The sequence below is a fragment of the Macrotis lagotis genome, chromosome 1 (genome assembly GCF_037893015.1).
Source record: "Macrotis lagotis isolate mMagLag1 chromosome 1, bilby.v1.9.chrom.fasta, whole genome shotgun sequence".
Classification (NCBI taxonomy): Eukaryota; Metazoa; Chordata; class Mammalia; order Peramelemorphia; family Peramelidae; genus Macrotis; species Macrotis lagotis.
The window spans coordinates 858,452,102-858,469,553 of record NC_133658.1 but is presented as its reverse complement, the minus strand read 5'-3'; the positions used below and the strand labels follow the sequence as shown (position 1 = coordinate 858,469,553).

Here is a 17,452-nt window from a genome sequence, read left to right as displayed (position 1 = left end):
ATTCAGGAAGCTGACTCCACATCCCTTCTTCCTATAGGACCTGAAAGTCTCCTGCAGCTTGGCTAGCTCTTCTCCAAGTCTCACCTATCTAAGACAAGACCAAAGTGTTCTCAGTACAGGGCTCTAGGATCTTCTCTTTGGGGGGCTTTCCTCTCCTGGGCTGCTGATGGAATAGTTGGATCTTTGTGACTTCTTGACAGAACTAGCCAATCCTTAGATTGGAAGTGAAGAAATGAGGAGGTTGCTAGTGCCAGCACTTAAAGGTAAATAACCTGTGGAGAGATGAGAGAATATATCCTGAGGTACCGGAGGTGGAGGCACTGATAATCCAAATTGTAATAAAATAGATAAACAACTGATTGAGATCAGAGTCAGAAATTCTCAAAATTTTTTCACCTACCTGGAGGGAAGCTCATAGGGTCAAAAGATTAGAGACTTGGAGCAGTTAGAGACAGGCTCCTAGCTCTAGAGCTGGGAGGGACCTTGGAGGTCACTGAGCCAGACTCTCCATTTTATTTTTTTAATAAAATTTAAATTTTTTCAATTAGCAAGCATTTTTCCTCTCAATTCTTCTCATTCATTCCTCAACTTAAAAAAAGAAAAAGAAAAAAATTCCTGTAATAAATATGTGAAAAGTGAACAATTTTTTTCATTGGTCAAAATGTGAATCACATTGTACTTCTAGTCCTCTCTCTCCCACCTCACTCCCATTTTATATTTAAAAAGACTGAGACTGAGGGAGGATAACTTATCCAAAGTTACATAGGTAGTGGGTATCAGAAGCAAGATTTAAACCACAATCCCTTGACTCCAGAGCCAAAGCTTTGTACAATTTACCGTCCTACAAGTTCAGTCTCTTCCTTTTGCAGAAGAGGAAACAAGTTCAGCACTTGGGTTTTTCTGGTTTGAAGTGCTAAGATTTTGATCACTTGGGACAGCTAGGTGGTGCAGTGGATAGAGCACCAAATCCAAGGTATCCACATATATTCAGCCATTAGCCATAGTGAAAACAATAGATATTTTCATCCACTTTGTTTTCCTATGTGGATTGTTATACCCCATCTCTTTCATACAACTATGGACTTGGGTAAAAAAGACATTGTAGTTTTCTAGAATTCCATGAAATTAATACAGCATTATCTTTAAGTAAGAACATCTGAGAGAACCTCAGAATTGATTAAGTACTGTTTTGTTTGGTGCTTGTGTTATACCCCTACCCTCCACCAATGATGTTCTAAAGTCTGAGTATCTCCCTTTACCCAGATTCTAAGATCTGAGTATCTCCCCTTATCCAGCTAGTTGGGGTACTGGAAAGAGCACCAACCCTGGAATCAGGCCCACCTGAGTTCAAATCTGACCTCAGACACTTGACACTTACTTTGGGCAAATCAGTTAACCCTAATTGCCTCATATCTTGGACCATCTCCAGTCAGATTCATATCTGGTCACTGAACCCACATTGACTCTGGAGAAAAAGTGAGGTCGGTAACTCTAAAGAGCACCCCCTTACTCAAATCCAATTCACATGCTTGTCATGACATCACCTCCCTGATATCATGGTCTTCTTCGAAAATGAAGGACAACCAGCTACAACAACAATCCAGGAATACCTAAGATTGTTTTTAACATAATGATTTATGAACTTTTATATTGCTTACCTAATATTGTGGGCATATTAAAACTTGAAAGGTACCACAGAACATTGAATTTCAGAGCCTAAAATTTTCCTTTGAACAGAATGTAGCATATAGAATGTCAAGGTGCCCTCAGAACTTAGACTTTCAGAATCCAATTCCCTCATTTTACTAAGGTACAGAGAAAATTATAATTTCATCCATCCACAATCTAAAAGAATATATTGGGGCATTTCCTGGGCAATGGCAATACACACAAATATAATCTTCCATAAAACCAACAAATTTTTTTCTTTGGTGATCACATGTTGTCTTGTCATATATTTTAATACCATCTACATCAGTGGAGAGAGCCCCTGCCCTAAGGAAATGTTAAATCATAGAATCTTAGTGTTAGAGATAGGATACCTTTCAAGATAATCTAGTCTAACTAAAGTTGGGAAAAATGAATTAAATTGTTTAAAGTTATATCATTTGAACATTTATTAAATATACAAGTTCGAGAGGTAGGCAGTAAAGACACAAATAAAACAATGAAGACCAGACCTATTCTAAAGAAACTTACATTAGGTCAAAAGGTACAAAATCATTTGAAAAAGAAGAGGACAGAGGAGGTCCTGAATTGGTTGGTTGTTTGCTGTTCTATGTTCTCAAAGAGGTCCAAAATGATGTCACTATGTTGGAATCAAAGAAATGGTGTCCAACCCTTACTAATTGGACCAATATGATCTCAAAAACCTCTACCACAAGTTGGGAACAAATAGTTCATATGAACATCTGAAGTAAGGATGTCTCTAAATTTGTACATCTCACGTTTCTTTTTGAGCTACTGCAATTTTGCTTCATTCACAGAGAATTTTGATATGGGTACATCATATAGGGCAGTCTTTTCCAGTGTCTCCTTTGTCTTGCAATTGATTCCAAGTTCTTCAGAGAGACCTCAAGAGTGTCCTCATATCACTTCTTTTGACTTCCATGTGAGCTCTTGCCCTGATTGAGTTCTCCGTAAAATAGTCTGATAATTGGCTAATTATTTAACTTGAAAAGCTACCCACAAAACAAAAGTGGAATAAGAGTTGGTACTCTTTTTTTCTGTAGCAGGTCTTCAAATACTTGAAGATAGCAACCATATGACCCCAAGTTACCCATGCTCAATCTCTTCAAACAGGATTCCTAAAATATGACATCCAGGCATCTCACTAGGATGATTGTCCCACTGTGGGTGCAACATATCTAAATCATATACCTAGATAACTTTAGCAGCTTGAGACAGATCATTTAGATTTGGAGAGGGACAGGGTATTGTGAAAATAGTGCATGATGGGGTATTAGGTAGACCTTAGCTTGATCCAGGTTTGCAACATTTACTAATAGGGCAATCATGGCTAAGTCACTGTCTCCCTCCCTCTCTGTTTTCCCTTTCTGTCTTCTGCATATGTGTTGTTTTCTACTGTTAGAATATAAGTTCTGTCATGGTAGAAAATTATTTGTTTGCTTGCATTTGTACCATTGCCTACAGCCTAGCACAGAGTAAGTATTGAAGAAATCTTCTGTCTCTGTCTCTCTGTCTTTTATTCAGCTTTAAAATGGAGTTTTAGGGGGGGGAAAAGCTATAGTACCAACCTCATACCTTGTTGTGAGATTCCAACTAAATAATAAGTAAATAGAACTTTAGAAACCTTAATACACAATCCCATATCATTAAAGGAGTACTTTTCCCCATGATAATGAAGAATCAGAAACTCATTAAATCCCCAGTGATTTGGAAGTGGACTAAACAAATTGTAATGAGTGAATGATGGAACATGACATCATTCCTTAGGAAACAATGAGTACACAGAAGTCAAAGAAATGGTAAGAATGAGACAGAGTGAAGTAAGCAGAACAAGGAAAATTATTTACATATGAGAGGGATACAACTATATCAACAAAATGAACAGCAACAATTAAAAAGTTGTGTAATCACATGACCAAGCTTGGTCCTCATATTTATGGCAGTCACAGAAGGGCCATCAGGTTAGAGAAGGAAACCAAATAAGGAGAAAATATACTTCCTTCCCTTTTGTTAGAGAAGCAGAGAATATGTGGTATGGAGTGTGGCCAAGCTTGGCCAATGTATTAGCTGACCATATCTAACTTAAAAAAAAAAATAACCCACAAATTTTTAAATAAGGGTGGTGAGAGTAAAATGATATACTCTATGTAATACACTTTGAAAACTTTAAAGTGCTATATAAATGACAGTTTGGGAATTTGGGAATTTAAGATACCAGAAGGCAGGGTCTGTCTTTCATTTTCCATTTCACCCCCTTGTCCAGAGTCTACCACAGTGCTTGGCACATATCAAGGGCTTAATCAATGTTTCATTTCATTTGCTACAAGGGAAGGCTACATATCATCTATTATTATATTTTACTAACAATTCCACCAATGTTTGAGGATAACAGCCAGAAATGACATCAAAGTTGGAGGCTGTGAATAAAAGGGAGAAATCCATTACTAGATTATTTTGGTCAATGAAATCCCATCAATCAATTAACCAAGACTACATTACCTATCGCCCATGTGCCCCAAATGTAGGCTAAGTTGTGACTAGTTCTCTACCATTTCTGACTCAGAGCCTGCACTAGGTCAGCTTGATGATCCATCCTATTCTTCCAGTATTACCCTCTCTTCTTCCCTCTTTCTCTTTTCCCATGCCTTCTATGTCTGCTTTTACTTGCCCTGAATGTTAACTGGTTTGATTTAGTTCTGATACTGACAGTAGTAAATAGCAGCAAAGGATGCCTCAGTAGTGGTCCTTCTTCCTTCTTTCTCTCATACCTACCTGTGCAGGACTTTTGGGAAAATGACTCACATCAATGCAAATATAGGCTGCCACTCCCTAGGTCCTACTTACCCTCTGACAGGTCTGACTGTAATACCTTTAGCAATTACCCAGGTGCCAACCAGCACAAGTAGATGATTTACAAATCCTGAGAGGACCAAATTAGCTATTAAGAAGGCTAAAAACTATTAAATCCTTATAATAAGCATGACCTTGGTGATTTATCCCTTTGAGTTCTGAGAAATCTTACTTACTTTTTACCTGTCTTCTTTTCTTCTGAGATAATTTCTCAAGTTCCTTCCAGTTCTGAGAATTGTGATTCTCTGGGTCCCAAGCCTTTGAAACCTCTTTTCCCAGTCAGCTCCCACCCAGTGAAAAGTGGCTTCATGCAGCCTTCCATGCCTTAATCTCAATAGCGGAAGGGCAGAGAAAGTGAGTAAGGGATTCTCAAAAGGTGATCAATAAACAAGGATTTATTTAGTGTCTCCTATGAGCCAGACACTCTGCTAAAAAGCTAGAAATACAAAGAAGGGAGAGGGGGGGATTAGTCACTATAATCCCAGCTCTAAAAAACTCACATTCTGATGGGAGAACCACAAAATGAAAACAACTTGGTATTTATGAAATATATAAATGGTAAATTGAAGATAATCAATTTATGGGAGGGTCTCGAGGAACTTATATTCTATTAAAGAAAACAGCATTCACATATACAAAAGATTGTTTTGTATATGTGTAAAACAATTTGGGCAGGGAGGACCAACAGTTTGAGATGAAGGGATTATCAGAAAAATCCTGATGTAAATTTGTTTTCTAAATCTTTGGTCCATGAACATTTTACATACAGATGTTGATAGATAGATAAGATAGACAGACAGATAGGCAGGTAGATAGGTGGATGGGTAGATGATAGACGTGGATATAATAGTTTCAGTACAATTGTTTTTTATGTCATTCCACGCATTTTATTTTATGAATTTAAAAACAACATTCCAAGAAGGAATCTATAGGTTTTATCTGGGGACCATGTGACAAAGAATGACTGATGTCAAAGGTGTCACTAGAGCAGTTATGAAGGAGAAAGAATCTTAAGAGGTAGAAGAGGGAATAGCCCCAGGCTTAAGGAATAGCTACTTTAAAGGTACTGAGATGGGAGATATGGATGACCTTGGTGATTTATCACTTTTAGTTCTGAGAAATCTTACTTGCTTTTTTCCTTCCTCCCTTTCCTCTCAGAGATGATTTCTCAAGTTCTTTCTAATTGTGAGTCCTCAAAACCATCATGTCAATACAAAGTATACTTTAGGTTTTAGAAGGCCTTTCCTGTCTTAACACCCACCCAACCCTGCCCTGCCCTCCCTTCCTCAACCCCCAACCTGTAGTTTTTTCCTCTTCTTGAGTCTTGAGGGACATCCTGGGTTCATCTGAGAATGCTAATCTTGAGTCCAGACCTCTCATTTAGAGAAGGAAAAGGGAATTCACTATAGAAATTCCCCTCCAGAAAGGGGAAGGGAATTGATCATGATCACACTGCATTCTGGTTGTGGCAAAGCTGGAATTGGAAAAGTCTCTGAATCCTAGGTCAGGGCTCTTTCCTCAATACCTTTCTGCATTTAAGGGGGTGGGAAGATGGTGGTAGAATTGTGAGAAGTACCAATTCTGTTCCTCTCACTTTAACCCAGGGACAAAAATATGATAATGATAACCATAATAGCTAATGATTATAATGCTTTCCCCCATAATAAATCTTCAGAGAATATTTTACAAGCATCATCATCCACATTCTATAGAGAGAGAACCCAAGGCTCATAAAGGAGGGGTGGAATTGTTGATGCAATGAAAAAATGTTGGAGCCAAATTGCAACATCAGAGCCTCAAGAAATTTTCCAGATCATCACCTCTAACCCTTTCATTTTACAGATGAAGAAATTGAGATTAGGCTTAGAAAAGGAAGCTTCTATTAAGGACTAGAGGGAGGATCTGTTTAGGTTTCTAGGTGTCTTTTCACTCTAATTGACTGTTCAGCTGGGAGAGATGTGTGGTCAATGGGTCACTAGGTGAGGGTCATGTCCTGGAGGAGGTGGGGAGGTACAGAAAAGCACTGAATGGCCTTTTACTATTCTCACCCACAGGATAGCTTTCATCCATGTCCAAACCATCTCTAGCCCTACCCTGAAGCTGCCCTCAATGGCTACAGTCCCAGGGAGACAGTTCTTAAAGGTCAGGAAAGTCGGAAAGTCAGCACAAGAGGAAAATGGGATTGTTGTAGTTGACATGAGGGTAGAGTAGGGAAGACACTTTCCTTCACCTAATTTTGCTTATCCCAAACTAACTAATCTTTTGATGTCCTTCCTTTCAAGTCAACCAGTCTGTAGGAAGCTGAAGGAGGGGCTGTTTGATCTTTAATCTAGGACTGATCCTGCTGTCTGCTTCCCCTGCCCCTCTCCAGGCCCATCTGGAGTGTAGGTTGGCCAGCCTGTCCTCACCCCAACTTTCTGCTTCTGGCTCTTAGCCCCAGGTCTGGCAACATGTGCTTTTATTTCAGTAAGTCTCAAAATGCTCAACTTAAGGGATAGGATCAAGGTTGGCTCTTTAGGGTTTTCTGGGTCAAGATTAGAACCAATAATGGGGCAGATAGAATGGAGAAGAAAGACAAATTTGAGCTCCAGACATTTTAGCCATTTGGGGGAAATATAAAGGAAAAGGGTAACTTGGGGAGGGTCAATTTCCTGTCACTTAGAGACAAGTAGTGTTGTAAAATGGGTGTCCACTAATGAATCAACAAGCATTTATTAAACACCCATAGTAGGTATCAAGTGCCATGTTAGGAACTAGAGAAATACAGACAAAAGTGAAATACTCCCTGCCCTCAAGAAGTTTACATTCTATATGGGAAACTCCTGCCTCTGACTTCTTCTCTATTCTTCTCTCCCAGAACAAAAGACCAATGAGTGTTGAGATAGGGTCAACTAGAGTGATATTAACAGTTGGCACTTATATATAACTTTCATGAAATATTTTCACAGATATCACTTGAATTCGATAATCCAATTCAATAGACTATTTAAAATAAAATTTTATTTTGTTATGCCATTGGGCAAGTCATTTAACTTTCATCTGCCTTAGTGTCCCATTTGTTTTCTATATTTTGCTATATCATTACTATATTTCCTGATGTATCTCTTCCTCCTAATTCTTCTAGAAAGTTATCTCTTATTAAAAAAATAAAAGGAAATCAATTCATCAAAACCTTCACATGCAATCATGGTCCCCTACCTCTGCAAAGAAGTGGGGTGAGGTGCTTTCTCCTATCTCTTCTTTGGGAATAAACTGAGTTATTAAAATTATGCTACAGGGAGTTTTTTGTCTCCACAAACATTTATTTAGGTATCTTTAGGTATAAATTATTGCCCTTGCCCTGGGGATATAAAGCAAATGAAAACAGTCCCAGTACCCAAAGACTTTAGAATCCAGAGATGAGTAAATAAAACAAGGTTTCTATAATTTGAAGAGGAAGCATTGTAAACTTCGGGAAATAGTGAAGACTTTCTGGAGAAGGTGGCACTCAAAATAGTAATTTGTATAATACCTAAAGATTTGCAAAACATTGTGCAAATATTACATCATTTGATACTTGTAACAATCCTGTGAAGTAGTTGCTATCATGAACCCCATTTTACAGGTGAGGAAAGTGAAACAAACAGTGACTAAACGATTTGCCCAGGATCAAATGGCTAGTAAGAATCTGAGACTAGACTGGAACTCAGATCTTTCTGAGTCAAGATTTAGTGCTCTATTGTCTATGCCACCTCATTGCCTAGGTTAAGCCTTTAAAAACCTTTAAGATCATCTTGTAAAAAACCTTTACACAAATCCTTAGAGACAAAAATATTCTTGTTCTTTGAAGGAAAATGAAATATGGAGGAGAAATTTTAGATTTCCATGATTGCATAATGACATTATCCAGGGTATGCAAGAGTGTGTCTTTAAAATAAATCAAAACCAATCTAGAATGCTGAGGGAATTAATTAAATAAAATTGATTTTTAAAAGGCACCTATAAAAGATTGAAGGAAAGGAACTGAGAATACCTGTAATGCTAATTAACATTTATATGGGGGAAAGTAGGTGACACAGTGGATAGCATACCAAGCCTAGAATGAGGAAGACTCATCATTGAGTTCAGTTCTGGTAATTAGCTGTGTAAACCTGGATATGTTACTTAATCCTGTTTGTTTCAGTTTCTTCTTCTGTAAAATGTTCTGGAGGAGGAAATGGCAAACCTCTCTGATATTTTTGCTAAGAAAACCCTAAATGGGATCAGAAAGAGTTGAATATGATTGAAAAATAACTAATATTTATATAAAGCTTACTATGTGCTAGGCTCTTTATAATTATTATTTCATTTGTTCCTCACAACAGATGAGGAAAATGAGGTAGGTGGAGGCTAAATGATGATCCCAAGGACACACAACTTGTAATTAATTAAGGCTATATTTGAATCTAGGCCTAATGCATGGCACATATAGTTCTAGAAATGTTAGAACTCAGAATGGATAGATGAAGACAAAGCTACAGTCAACAAAAAAGGGGTCGTTTTTAAAACTAGGGATTAGATTTGTCATTTCACTGGCACAGAAAAACGGCCCACTGGAACTCCCTGTACCAATGCATCAGGTTGGGACCTTTTCTGCAAGGTTTAGTCTGCTAGCCTGAAGCACTGAGGGGTTGGAACTGCTTTGAGTCACAAAACCAGTATGTGCCAGATACTATCCTCAAACCTCAGTCTTCCTGGCCTTGGGACCAGCTTTCTGTTAATGTCTCTGTGTTGCCTTTTTAAAAGCTCTTTTAGAGAAAAGAGGCCATTTGCTCTGAGTCATTTCTTGGCATTTTCTTTATATCTCAAAATCATTTGAAATCATCTCTGTTTCTTCTCTTTTCAGATACAGTATCTGTTGAAGATCTAATTAGCCCTTATCCTCATGAACTCCAGTCTTCTATAAGCATTGCCCTTCCTGGGTCTTTCAGAAGATGATCCCTAAAATTTTCCCTTTCTCTTTTTATTTGTCAATCTCTTCCTATTTACTTGCTCCTTCCCTGCTACCCTATAAATATGGCTAGATCTCCCCTGTCCTTAAACACCCCCAATAGACCCAACTAATTCCAGTCTCTCCTTCATTTCACAGTCAATCACTTAGAAAAGGAAATAGAGTGGTGGACCAGTGCAGGTGCAAAAGATGATTATAGTAATCTGCTGTTTGATAAACCAAAAAGTCCAGCTTCTGAGATAAGAACTCACTCTTCAATAAAAACTGCTAGGAAAACTGGAAGATAGTATGGTAGAAACTTGGATTAGACTTTATACCAAGATAAGAGCAAAATGGATGTAGGATTTAGACATAAAAGACAATATTATAAGCAAGGAGAACAAGGACTAGTTTACCTGTCAGATCTATGGAAAGAGGAGCAGTTTGTGACCAAGGAAGAGATAGAGAACATCATAAAAAAAAAAACTGGATAATTCTGATTACATTAAATTAAAAAGCTTTTTGCACAAACAAACCCACGCTAACCAAGATAAAAAAAAAAATCCAGGCTGGGGGCGCCTCCTGCCGTTGCTGAGGCCCCGCGCCGGGGCGGGTTGGCCCGGGCCTCGGCCGTGGGTGCATGGGTGCTCCAGGGCGGTGCGCGGCGGGACCAGGTGGCAGGTCACACTGGACCCAAATTTGACATCGATCTGCTTGTGTCTCTCCTGAGGCAAGAAAATCCAAAAGACGTTTGTGTGATCCAGATTTCTCCAGAACTGAAATACACGGATTATTTTGTGGTTGTGAGTGGAACCTCCATGAGACACTTGCAGGCTATTGGCCCAGTATGTGGTGAAGATGCATAAATTCCTGAAATCCAAAAGCGATGCTTATGTTCGAATTGAAGGGAAGGATGCAGATGATTGGCTGTGTGTGGATTTTGGCAGCATGGTGATTCATTTCATGCTTCTCGAGACCCAAGAAACTTATGAATTGGAAAAGTTATGGATTCTGGGCACTTATGATGATCAGTTAGCTGAGATTACTCCAGAGTCGCTGCCGGAAGACTTCATCCTCGGGTTTCCCCCAGAAGAGGAGCCTGGGGCATGGTCTATAGTAGAGGCCAAGAAAAAATAAAGTAAGCTTTGGAGCCACTCGAATTGGGCACTGTCATTCTGAGGGTCTCTGTTTGGATCTGCGTTAGGATGAATGAAGTTCAGAGTCCTGTGATGCTTGGTGCTCTGGGTCAAGCCCCCCCTCTCATGGGCACCTGATGTGGGAAACTGGGCCGTGGACCCACTTCAGGGACTCACCAGCTCAGCTTTCCAGACAGACTCCCTTGAGCACAAAGCCCTGCCACCAAACATCCACGCAAGTGGCTGATTTAAGCAGCTACCCTAAATTGCTTCAGCATTTCTCTAATCAGATTTTTGTGGAGCTGTTTGCCTGACTTGACTTCTGCTCACTTCTGGAGGAGTCACTTCTTATATCATTTAAAGAACTCTTTTCAGGGAATGAAATGTTTAGAGGTGGAGTTAGCTTATAAGTTTAATAAGTGCAGAAACGCTCTTTTATTTATGGAACAACTTACATGGGGAATCACCTGTACTGGGTCTCTATTTTTATTTGTGGGAAGAAAAGAACACCTCCATGTGAAAAGTAGGCACCTCAACATGCACTGTTTCTAGACATGATATTAAAAACACTTGAAATAAAAAAATTATCTAATACAAAATCCAGTAATTTGGAACAATTTTTACAACTAGTGTTTCTGACAAAGGACTCATTTCTAAAATATATAGAGGGGCAACTAGGTGGTGCAGTGGATAGAGTCAGGAGTACCTGGGTTCAAATCCAACCTCAGACACTTAATAATTACCTAGCTGTGTGGCCTTGGGAAAGCCACTTAACCCCACTGCCTTGAAAAATCTAAAAAAATAAAATAAAATAAAATATATAGAGAACTGAGTCAAATTTATATTTAAAAAAAGTCATTCCCCAATTGGTCAAAGGATATGCAAAGGAAATTTGCAGATGAAATCAAAGCAATCTATAGTCATATGAAAAATTGCTCTAAATCATTACTGATTAAAGAAATGCAAATTAAAACATCTCTGAGGTAACACTTTACATCTCTCAGATTGGCCAATATGATCAGAAAGGACAATGATCAATGTTGAAAGAGATGGTGGAAATCTGGGATACTAATGCATTATTGGTGGAGCTGTGAACTCATCCAGTCTTTCTGGAGAGAAATTTGGAATTATGCCCAAAAAATGTGCATACCCTTTGATACAGCAATACCACTACTGGGTCTCTACCCTGAAGAGACCATGAAAAAGAGTAAAAGCATCACTTGTACAAAAACATTCATAGCAGCTCTGTTTGTAGTGGCAAAGAATTGGAAGTAGAGGGGATGTCCATCAATTGGGAGAATGACTAAACAAAGTATGATATATGTATGTGATAGAACACTATTGTTCTATTAGAAATTGGGAGAGATGGGATTTCAAAGAAGCTTGGAAAAACTTGCATGAATTGAAGCTGAACGAAATGAAAAGAACCAGAAGAACATTGTACACCCTAACAGTAACATGGGGGTGATGATCAACCTTAATGGACTTGCTTACTCCATCAGTGCAATAATCAGGGACAATTAAGGAGAATTTGTACTGGAGAATACCATTTGTATCCAGAGAAAGAACTGTGGAGTTTAAACAAAGACCAAAGATTATTATCTTTGATTTTTTAAAAAGTTGTCTTATTTTCTACATAATTTTTCTCTCTCTAATATTTTATTTCTTCCTCAAGGATATGTTTTTTCTCTCAGTACATTCTATTTTGATCAATGCATATCATGGAAGCAATGTAAAGATTATCAGATTGCCTTCTGTTGGGGGGGAGGGAGGAAAGAAGGGGAGAGGGGGAAGAAGGGGGAGGGGGAAAGACTAGGGGAGGGGAAAATTTGTAAAATTCAAAACCTTACAAAAATGATGGCTAGAAACTACTATTGTATATAATTGGAAAGCAAATAAAATATTCATATAATAAAAAAGAAAAAAGTTCATTAATATTCATTACTTCAGGTTTCACTCATCTCACTCAATTTTCTAATTTTTCAGATTTTTATTGAAATTGTTTTCTATAATCAGTCATTCTTACAATTTTACAGTTATCTCAGAGCTCCTCATGGCCTCTATCTTCTCTTCCCTGTTTGTACTTTTCTCTCTCCTTTCTCCTTATTCCTTTTTCACTAGTGTTTTGCTTTTTACTGATACCTTCCTCAATCTGTACTCCTTTTTATCAACCTACTTTCCTTTTTTCCTTTGTGCCTTTTCATGTGGTATTATTTATCCTCTTATACCTTGTCTTTTTCACCTAGTATAATCCCTTTTTATTCCATGGACTAATTGTTTTATATTTGTTTTACACCCATTCCCTCTATCAAATAAAGCTCCTTTCAGTTGTACTAATAGAAGTGCATTTTTCAAGAACCATAAACATCTCACATCACCACTCTATATACATACACTCCTTTCAAGCACAATCCCTCCACTTGTCCTAATATAAATACAATCCCCAAGAGCTAAAAGTTTGATCACATCACAGTCAATTTATACCCATATTTCTCTTTCAATTACCCCTACCTCCAACTGCTTCAGTATAAATACAGTCCCACAAGAGTTAAGTTTGTTTACATCACAGTCCATTTCTACCCATATCCTCTAAGTAAATTCCTTTCAATTGTCTTAATAGAAAACCAATTCTTGGGGTAACTAGGTGGTGCAGTGGATAAGTACTGGCCTAGGAGGACCTGATTTCAAATCCAGCCTCAGACACTTAATAATTACCTAGCTGTGTGACCTTGGGCAAGTCACTTAATCCCATTGCCTTGCAAAAACTAAAACTAAACTAAACTAAAATAAAATATTTTTTAAATAAAGAAAACCACTTCTTGGGAATTGGTAGACAATTTTGTCTTCTAGACTAACATTTTCCCTTTTTTATTTACTTTTGTTAAACATCTCTTGAGCTTTGCATTTGAAGATCAGATTTTTCTGTTCAGGTCTGGTTTTTTCATTGGTCAGTTTGAAAGTCCTCATTTTTTTTAACATTCATCTTTTTTCCCCTGAAAGAATATGCTGAATTTTGCAGGGTGGTTGATTCTTAGTTGTAATCCAAAATCTGGAATATCATATTCTAAGCCCTCTGATCCTTTGATGCTGAAGTTGAAAATTCTGCATAATCCTGACTGGTGCACTCTGGTATTTAATTTTCTTCTTTTTTGGCTCTGCATAGTATTTTCTCTTCTAGGTGAGAATTCTGAAATTTGGCTACAATATTCCTTGGAATTTTTATTTTAGGGTCTCTTTCTGAAGGTGATCAATAGATTCTTTCACAGACTATTTTATCTTCTTGTTCTAGAATTTTGGGGCAATTTTCCATGATAATTTCCTACAAGATATTGTTCAGGCTCTTTTTCTGACTTTCAAGTAGACCAACAATTTTTTAATTATCTCTTCTGGATCTGTTTTTCCAGTAGTTTATTTTGAGTTTCCTTTTAGATGAGCTGCTTTTACATGAATTGCTTTCCTTTTTCATTTGGTCAATTTTATCTTCCTGTTGGTCAATTTCACTTTTAAAATGAGTGTTTTCATCAGTCAATTTTTCAGACTTCTCATACATGACTCACTTCGTTTTTCTATTTTGCTTCTTCCTCTCTTATTTAGTTTTTAAAATCCTTTTTGAGTTCTTCTAAGAGATCATTTTGGATTTGGATTTGGATTTGAAACCAACCCATCAACCCCATCAACCTCTTTATTTGGGGATGTTCTGTGATTTTGGAATCTGTTTAGAGACTTCACTCAAAACTGTTTAGGGAAAAGCTCTGGGAGCTTCCTAGCTTCATGCTGCCATTTTGGCTCTACCAGGAAGTCTCTTCATTTCCTTTATTGTTAAATATAGCCCTAATTGGAAACTGCTTCCTTCTGATCCAGTGGATATTTTGACATATGTGGGCTGGAAACTAAGTGGTCTTCCCCAAAACCCTGTTATTGGAAGTGGTTGCAATCTGCACTCTGTTTCCATTTCCTAATGGGGAAGAGACTCAATGTCCACCTTTCAAGTTGTCATGAATAGGGCTAGGGAGACTCTGGTGTTCCTATATGAAGTAGTGTGAATGTTTATGGTGTTTCTCTAAACAACCTTTTATCCTGCTTTAGAAACTGATGCTGATACAGACTATTGGAAAGATATTTACAAACAGGTCGTTGAAAGTAGCTACATTTTCAAGTTCAAGAGCTACACTTCCTGTGTCATTGACTTGTCTGTGGCTGACAAAGAATGGTGAATAAGTCTAGGAGGTTGCATCTAATTTCCACCATGATTAAGGGCTATATACATCATGATGATGTCTTCCTCAGTGTCCCATTTGTCTTGGGGCAGAATAGCACTTCAGATGTGGAAAAGATAACCTGACTCTACAGGTGGAGGCTCATTTAAAGAAGAAATTTGGAAGCAGCACCACTTTTAAAAGCCTTTTAATGTACTTTGGCTTTATGTCTAGAGAACATAACAGCAGTTAAAGGATTATGGTTGAAGCACTTTTCATCTAGTCAAATACTTCCCTTGATTAATGATTCAACACCAATATAAAGTAGAAATATAAAACTTATGAATACACTCTGGTCTCCTTCTAAAGTTAGAAATTGGGGAATAATAAGAGGCTCCCATTTCTTAATAAGATTAAAAGGAGCTGTTTGTATAGTGGGTCAAACTTGCCTTATACTTCCTGTTAAGGAGGATATTTAAATGCTTTATTGTAGTTGTTTCATGTTCCTTTAGGTACAGAAAATAATTTGAGGTTGCTGAACACAAAACATCACATAGTAGCAACACTTGACTGAAAAATTAATTCATCATCTTTTCAACAAACTCATTTTATCTTAACAACACAGACACATGTATATGTATGCACTAGTGTGTGAATATGTTTATGTGTTTATATGTTCACACACAGAGAACTAGGTGACACAGTAGATAGACGGCCAGAGCTGGAATCATTAGGACTCATCTTATGGTTTCCAAATCTGACTTCAGACATTTAATAGCTGTGTGATCCTGTGCTAGTCACTTAACCCTATTTGTCTTGGTCTCCTATTATAAAATGAACTACAGAAGAAAATGGCAAAGCTCTCTGATGTCTTTGCAAAGAATACTAAAATGGGGTCATGAAGAGTCAATAAACAATACACACGTATGTACTTGCAGTTGCAAATTTCCATATAATATAAAATATGGCTATATACATATATATTTATATATATTTAACCAATTCTCAAATGTAATACCAACCAAAAATGCTGAATAAGCCACAACAGGAATTTATTAAATATCAACTATATTCTAGGCACTATGCTAAGCATTGGAGATGCAAAAAAGAGTCAAAAGACAGTGCCTGCCCTCAAAGAATTTAAAATATAATGGGAGAGACAATAAGCAAACAAATAAGTACAAACAAGTTGTATACCTGATAAAGAGAAAATAAAGAACAGAAGGAAGGCACTAGAATTAAGAGGCTTTGGGAAAGATTTCCTGTAGAAGAAGGGATTTTAGTTGGTATTTAAAGGAAGCCAGGAGATAGAGATGAGGACAGAGAGTATTCTCATCATAAGGGATAGCCCCCACCACCACCAAAATGCTCAGAGCTGAAAGGAGCGTCTTATTTGTGGGATAGCAAGATCAGTGTCAATGGATCAAAGAATATGTGTTAGGGAATAAAATGTAAGAAGCATGGAAAGGTAGGAGTGGGGGTTAGATTAGGAAGGGCTTTGAATTCTATAGAGAAGTTTTTGTATTTGATCTTGGAAGGAAAAGGCAGTCACTGGAGTTTTATTTAATAGAGATGAGTCGGGGAGTGACATAGTCAGACCTGGCCTTTAAAAAGACCTTTAGGTAGATTAGAATGGGGAAAAATTTGAAGTGGGCAAACCTACCAGCTGACTATTTCCAGGCAGGGAGTGATGAGGGCTTGCAGCAGGAGGGAGAAAAAACACATTGGAGAGATGTTGCAAAGGTGAAACCATCAGACTTTGGCAACAAATTCGACATGGGGGGATGAGAGGTAGTCAATGATAACACCTAGATTTTTAACCTGAGAGACTGTGAAGATGAAGTTGCTCTCTAAAGTAAAAGGGAGGAGTTGGGGATAAAAATACAAGGAATAGGGTTACTTCTATGTGTTCAATTTTGAATTTATTGGACATACAGTTGGAGATATCTGAAAATCATAGGTGTGAGGTCAAGGAGAATAAAAAATTGAGAAAAGGCCAATAGATTTGCCATGGGTTCACTAGTAAATTTGGTTAAATTGATGAGGTTGAAAGCCAGATGTTAAAGACTTAAGAAGAGAGAGAAAAGGAAGGAGAGACATATATTGTGCTTGGCCTTTTCAAGGAGTTTAACCACAAGAAGCAGAAGGGATGATTGTACTGCAAATAAAATCTTAAGAGACAAAGCTTCCGAAGATTAAATTCAATTAATTAGGCTGACCAATAATCAAATAGATTGATGGTCAGAGGTCTCTCTTGTTAACCAAAGATAGAAAAGTCAATCTTAGGATCATCTCAAATATCCATGTTTCTCCTCTGAGAGGGTCTGTACTTGACACTCAAATGGCAACCCTGATTGGTTGATCTTTAATGAGGAGGTGGGCTAAGAGTTTTATCATTGAAGGTGGGGGAGGGAATCAGCTGAGAAATGAGGTTTCATCATGAGTTTCAGTAGCTTCCAGAAACCTGGGTAAGCAGACTCCTCTTGGATCAAGATCTTTTCTCCTTCATTTCTCCTTTATGAACCCCAAATTCAAATGAAGGAATCAAGGACACAATAATAGCTCATGGCAACTTTTGGTAATAAGAACCAGTTCATTTTAGCTTTTGTTTATGGAATGAATAGAGAGGGCCA

At 37.7% G+C, this 17,452-nt stretch overlaps 1 protein-coding gene across 1 annotated transcript; it reads left to right on the top strand.

Annotated features, from left to right (window-relative positions):
- The first annotated feature begins 7,725 nt into the window (after positions 1-7,725).
- Positions 7,726-10,639, top strand: LOC141508185 (mitochondrial assembly of ribosomal large subunit protein 1-like). Its single transcript, XM_074216571.1, is given in 3 exon segments — positions 7,726-7,754; positions 10,056-10,323; positions 10,325-10,639. Coding segments are annotated over 3 exon segments (597 nt in total). The 3' UTR covers positions 10,625-10,639.
- The last annotated feature ends 6,813 nt before the right edge of the window (positions 10,640-17,452 follow it).